General features: G+C 37.5%; 1 protein-coding gene across 1 annotated transcript; it reads right to left on the bottom strand.

Annotated features, from left to right (window-relative positions):
* Positions 1-5,475: 5,475 nt before the first annotated feature.
* On the bottom strand, positions 5,476-5,979 carry LOC114267262 (Serine/Threonine-kinase). Its single transcript, XM_028208282.2, has one exon. The coding sequence runs from the start codon at positions 5,977-5,979 to the stop codon at positions 5,476-5,478; it is 504 nt and encodes a 167-aa protein (XP_028064083.1).
* Between the last annotated feature and the right edge of the window lie 409 nt (positions 5,980-6,388).

Genomic DNA, 6,388 nt, shown 5'->3' with positions numbered 1-6,388 from the left:
TTGGATCTGGTTCTGGTGAGGGTTCAAGAAGGAAATCTGTCACCCTGGTCTTCCTCCTGCTGTTGTATCTATACGTCGGTTCGAAATTGAGTAGCTCGACCCAACCTCTATCGCGGTATCGTAGTGCGGCGTGGAGTGCGTCTAGGTTGGGGTAACTATACAGCGACTTCAAATGGTTCAAGTCTGCATAAAGGAAAAAGACAGTGGTTAGCATGGTTCAAAGTGTGACCAACAGAGTAAAAGAAAGCACAAAACTAAGCCGAGGTAATTATACCGGCTACTCATTTATTCCAGTTGATGCGGTCTCCTGGTATTTGGGCTTCCTGGTCCTCAAAGTTGCCCGAGACCCAGAAAAAATCATCGTTATTTACATCTTTGTCTGGTGTGTTTTTTATTATTTTCTCTCGGCGGTATCTTATTCTTAAATAATAAACCCAGCCATCTTCGTTCTGGCCTAAAGAGTACTGGTGAAATAGCTCGGCTAAACCGAGATTGAGGCCAAGTCGGTAGTTTAGCTCGGCGATACCGTTTATTATTCTGTATGAATTGGTGCTAAGTTGGGCTGGGCATATCCTAGTTTGCCTAAGGAATTCGCACAAAAGTGGTTGAACTGGGAATCGGAGGTCGGCTTCAACAATGGATAGCACGGTAAAAGGTACAAAGCCCGATTTTCCCCATGGGGTTGTATCTAGTTCGGCCAAGGAAAGGTGGATGTCATTAGGGATGTTATAATCCTGGCAGAATTCCACAATAGCTCCTGGAGAGTTTGCTAAAAACCTATATTTACCCATGTGGACTTAAGTTACGTATAAATTAGCCTGAAGTGCTAGCTCGGTGTTGGGAAGGTGTGGAGTATCTCTGTTGAAGCGTTCAAAGGAGTGCCTGGACAATCTAAGTCAGTCTGCAAAGTGAAAAGGAAAAGTGTTAAGCACAGATCGTTGGACTGTGCTAAGTACAAAGGCAAAATAATCAAAAGCCTAGCTCGGCTATCTGGAATACTATCTGTTCTTAGTTCGATTGGTTCAAAGGATTTTAGCTCGGCTAAATGAAACTAAAGGTTTGGCATGAAGTTTTAGTTCGGTCATTTGAAGAGTTATCCAGTTTGGTTGGGTGCACACCTGATGAGTTCCCTAGTTTGGTTGTACCTAAGCCTATAGTCGTCCAAACAGGTTTTTAGCCCGGCCACATCACGATTCTAGATTCAATGTTCATGATTTTTGAATCTAGAAGGTGTGTTCTTAAGCACAAACCTGTGAATTGGGGGTCTGGTTCTTGCGTACTATTTGTTCTTCCCATATTCAACAAAACTACAGACTATGTTTAGTAATATATATGAGTATATATATATATCTATATTATGTATATTCACAGAATGAACGGAAAGGAAGCAAATTTGAGCCACATACCAGTTCAGAATGAGATAACTGAAGATGGAAACAATATCAGCAAAAAACACGAGCTCTGCAGGTGTTAAGGTTGCAAGAATGGAGATTCAAAGGGAAAGAGAGAGAGAGAAGATGAATAGTAGAAATGGTTGGTTCAAAACATGTGGTTTTTGTGTAAAGAGAGTGAACAAGGCGGGACTGTTCAAAATTCGCGAGATACGAAGTCAGCGTCGACAGTTGTACTCAACCAATAGGGGCCTGCCACGTGTTTATAGGAATAGCAAGCGATTTAGAAGTACATCGTGAATGAAGGGACGTTTTTTGATCGGGCAAATCGATAGCCCGGTGACAATCTAGCTCGGTTGAAGGTCTGAACTTTTAGCTTGGTTGGTAACAAGTAATCCCAATCATGCTACGTAGATGGAATTAAGGGGCAATTGAGAAGGAGTTTTTATGTGCATTAGGGCCGAGCTAGGCCAAGGTGTCATGATGGGCCGTTCTGTGGGCCGCGGTGAAAAAATGGCCTAGTAAAGAGGACTTTTGTAGTTAGCTCGGTCCAAGAATGGTTACAGTTACCACGGTCGGAGTGGTGATAATTAGCTCGGTCATAATATTCGATGCTAAGGTATTTGGGCTTCCTGAGGACCTTGCTCTTGTTAGCTCGGTCAAAGTTTGACATAGTTAGCTCAGTCTCAACAGGCCAAAACCGAGGTACAAGTGGAAGGCGAGCCGAGCTATGTGTTGCATGTGAAGACGTTGGATTAAGTATGACAAAGGGCTAATGTTAGCTCGGTCGTACTGCCATCCAACCGAGGTAAAACCATCTCACTAGGTTTAAGCAGTGAGGGGGGTGTTGAAGGATAAGCATTATTTTTCAGGAGTGTGATTCCTAGGAGGACTCTAAGTGAAGGAATAAGAGTCCTACTAGGATTGTGCCACGCGGAACCTATAAAAAGCTCACAACAGAACCTATGGAGAGGTAACGCAACTTTGATTCCCGAATACATAGAGCTTTTGTTTATTTGTCTATTTTGCTGACTTAAGCATCAGAGAGGTATCCGGCACACACCTACCGGCTAGCTCACGATTGTGTTTTCAGGGAGTAAAGCGACGACGTTTGGAGGAGCGCAGACTTGATCAACAGGATTATACGAGAACATTATTTCGTGCTCGTACAGTTCTTTAGTTTTAACTTAATATTGATTAATAAAGTTTTGTAGAGAGATTTCTTTTATTTTTTCGTATAATTCTAATAATATTCAGATTCAGCAGGTTGTAAAAGAGTTACAACTTTTTTTTATGCGATTTTACTATTGTTCACATTTGCTTCATCATTTTCTTAATTTGAATGTCTTGTTTGATGTTGCTATCATGTATTGAACTTTATTAAGTTCGTTTTTTAATTTATGGAAATTGAACTTTCTTAAATTGAATGTCGAGTTTAATATCATTATCATAATATTTGTAAATAATTGTTGTTTATTGTCAAATAAATGAATAATCCTTAACCGTCCAATACTTAACATTCACTTGAGATGCAAACTAAATAAGATTTGATTGGTAAAAAAATGACAAGGAAAATTATTAAAAGGAGAAAAAATGATAAAGCTGATGAAGTTGGTTGCTGTGGAGAAGTTGAAAAATTATTAGTTTCCCTTGATATAGACAGTATAACCACTACTAACCTTTCTCTTGAAGGTCTGGACATTTTTTATATTGAGCAGCTATTTAAGAAGAAAAAAAAAAGCTATACGGTCCCAACTGGGTTGGCACCGCGAAGCATACTCGATCATTTGCTAGCACAAGCATCAAGTTTGGTGAGAAGCCAGCAAGGAAACAAAGAAACAAACATGATTGAAATTAATTCACATATTTACATTGATCTCTCTTTCAGTAACACTCAAATGATTGAAATTAATGCAGATAATAAAATAAACAAAGCTAAATATACATTTTAATAGAAAAGAGACGACAATATCAATTTTTAATTCATTAGTATGACTAATGAATTAGTAATAAAAAATAATTTATAAGTTACGTAAATTAAATTAAAGGAGGTCAGTGTAATTATGTGAAAAGTGTGGGGCTAACTATATTTTTTCAAAACCTCAGGGGAGGTGAATGTAATTTACCCAAAAGGGAAAAAAGATGTGAATGAAATATAAGTTTATTTTTTTTCTATTTCTCTTTTGCTTTCTAAATCTCCATATAATTCAGTGATTCAAACAAACCTTATGTGGCATATAACCAAGCGGAAATTACCAAACAATGGTACTACATGAAAATTGTTATAGATTCATGGAAAAATTTATGAATTTAATTATTAATGTGTATAAAGTTTACCACTTACAACCAAGTAGGCCTAGCCTAGTTGGTCACCATGACTATCCTAAGGGTTTAATCTCAAGGGGAGGTCATGAGTTCAAGCACTCTTTGCATAGGTGAGGAGGTTAACTCCCACATTTTTTTTTTTTTTTTTGAGTTGCAAGAAAAATCAAATTTTATTAAAAGAAAGATGTTATAAAAATAGCTTGGGGGAAATTGCATCATTGTTGAAGCAAAACATCCAACTATGTTGGTACCCAAAGCCAGACTAATCATGTGCAACACAAGCCCACAAACTGAGTTAGAGAGATTCCAACTTGGTACAACTCAAAAATAGCCCCATGAGCTAACAGACAAATTACAGCCTACCATCTATACAAGCTCTAATCTGCAAAATATTGAACAAAAAGTCATTGATAGAGTATTGCAGATCCTTGGATGTAGCTTTCAGTCAGATAGCTAATCTAATGATGATCGATTCCTGCAGCTCTCCCATCCTTGGTTGAATGCCATTAAACAGGAATTCATTTCTGTGCTTCCACATGGACCAGAGGGCAACTAAAAGTATAGCATTCCATATCTTCTTTTCTAATTTCTTGAACCTATTTCCAAGCCACCACTGCAACAGACTTTCAACTGATCCAGGTACTACCCATTGTGCTCCCCACCACTTCAACAAACTAGTCCAAACCTTCCAAACCATAGAGCATAGAGAAAGTACATGCTCATCTGACTCTTGTTTAGCTTTGCAGAAGACACAAAGGATAGATGCACTCCCATCTAGAACTCCAATCCTCTGCAGGAGAGAAGAGGTTTTTACCTTTGTGTATCCAAGCAAGCCACCCAAAAAATTGCACTTTGGGTGGAAGATAATTCAGCCACACCAATCTACTAGGTCTTAGCTGCTCACCCATTGCTAAATCTGTATGTCTGTAAAGGGTTGAGACAAAGGGCTTGCCTGTTTGGGCTACTAACCATGTTGGTTTATCCTTACCACTCATGTTGAGGTTAGGAGCAGACCTTAATAAACCTGTAAGTCTGTGAAGGTCTTCTAAAGTTGAATTCCTAATTCTCTGAGTTTCCTTTTTTATCAACAAAGACTTTCGCCAATTAAAAAAAAAAAAATAAAAATTTTACCACTTATTTGTAATTATTTTTTAAACATAATTAATCAACAAGGTGGTGTAGTCTGAATTCATGCAAACATTGCAAGAGTTTTCATTACCAGTACATTTTACAAATATTCTCTAACATCATTGAGAGCTCAAATGCAACAAAATCAACTTGATGACTGATGCATTCAACTTTCCGATTTACAAACTTTGCCACATATTCTTGAAATAGACAAAGTTCTAGGTTGAAACCATATGTTGTTTGGTTGTGCTTTTGTTTTCTTTGTTTTTCGTGTTTCCATGAACAAAAACAATGAAATGTTTGGAAACACTATCATTTCAATTCACTCAATTTCAAAAATTCAAAAAACTATTATTGATGTTTCCTAAAAGTGATTGTTTTTCAGAACTTTCCCAATCCAATTTCTTGAAACAGTTCGCCAAACAATGCGTTTTCAAGAAAATGAAACCGAAAAGAAAAGAAACCGTAAAACACAACCAAACCAGTTTAATTTCATAGGAAAAGAGAATAGAAATTACCCATCAAAAGCCACAAGCAAATAAGCCAACTAAAAAGGAGAAGAAGAGAAAAAAAAAAAAAAAATCAATTTTCTTTGAACAAATGAAAGCATAGAGCTTTTCCTAGTTAATTCTCATTCCTCTTCAGCCAAAACCATTCTACTTAGAGGGCTTGGTCCAAGCATTTTCCTTCTCATGGAAGCTCTCTTCCTGATTATTTCCATTTGATTCCTCCTTCTAACTTGCATCATTGCTTCTTCTGCCACAACAAATCTCCTCATTAAAACATCATCGGTCAAAGATTTTCCCCGAAAAATTCTCCTCCCTTCTATACTAATTCTTGCACTTGGAGTTCTTTCTTGTTGGGTAGGAAATGGCTTTGATCTCGGATAACTATTGCTTCTTCTTGGTGGAACCTCTGCTTGGAAAACCTCGGTGTAGGAAGAGATTGGTGCACACAAACAGACTCGTGTGAACGTGGTTGCAACCTTTAGAGAAGAGCATTTTCGTAGTTTCTGCCTGTTGGAATTTGTAGTTGAGACCTCGGTTGATCTAGAAATGGTTTTCCATAGAGTTGCATTCGTTGTGGGGATTTTCGTGGATTTCGGAAAGGTTTTCCATATGTTGGCCATTTCCATTGCTTTTTGATACCAAGGTTTCCTACTGCATGTTACATTAATATTAGAGAGGGCAAAAAAAAAATACACAAGATGTGCCATGCCATTTTTGCTTTTCTTCATGCACTATAGAACAATGGGTTAATATTTAATATTTAGGGTGTTTAGACATCTAGGAAACTTCAATCCAAAAAAATAAAGAAGACATCCAGGAAAGGAAACTGACCTCATGAAACCACATTTATAACCAATCATATTTTACTATTTAGTCATATTTTCTCAAGTTTCAATGTCAACCAAAGGAAAGAGAAGCAATATCCCATTGTGTGTTTGTGCATGTTTAGGTGATTAGGGTTTTTTTTTTTTTTTTTTTTTTTTGTCAAGTGGTGAGGTTCAAGATGACCAAGGTTCAAGCCCAACCAAAGAAAAC

This window comes from Camellia sinensis, chromosome 7 (assembly GCF_055761805.1).
Source record: "Camellia sinensis isolate YWXY chromosome 7, ASM5576180v1, whole genome shotgun sequence".
NCBI classification, from domain to species: Eukaryota; Viridiplantae; Streptophyta; class Magnoliopsida; order Ericales; family Theaceae; genus Camellia; species Camellia sinensis.
Note: the sequence above shows the minus strand (reverse complement) of the source record. Positions and strands in the feature narration are given on the sequence as shown.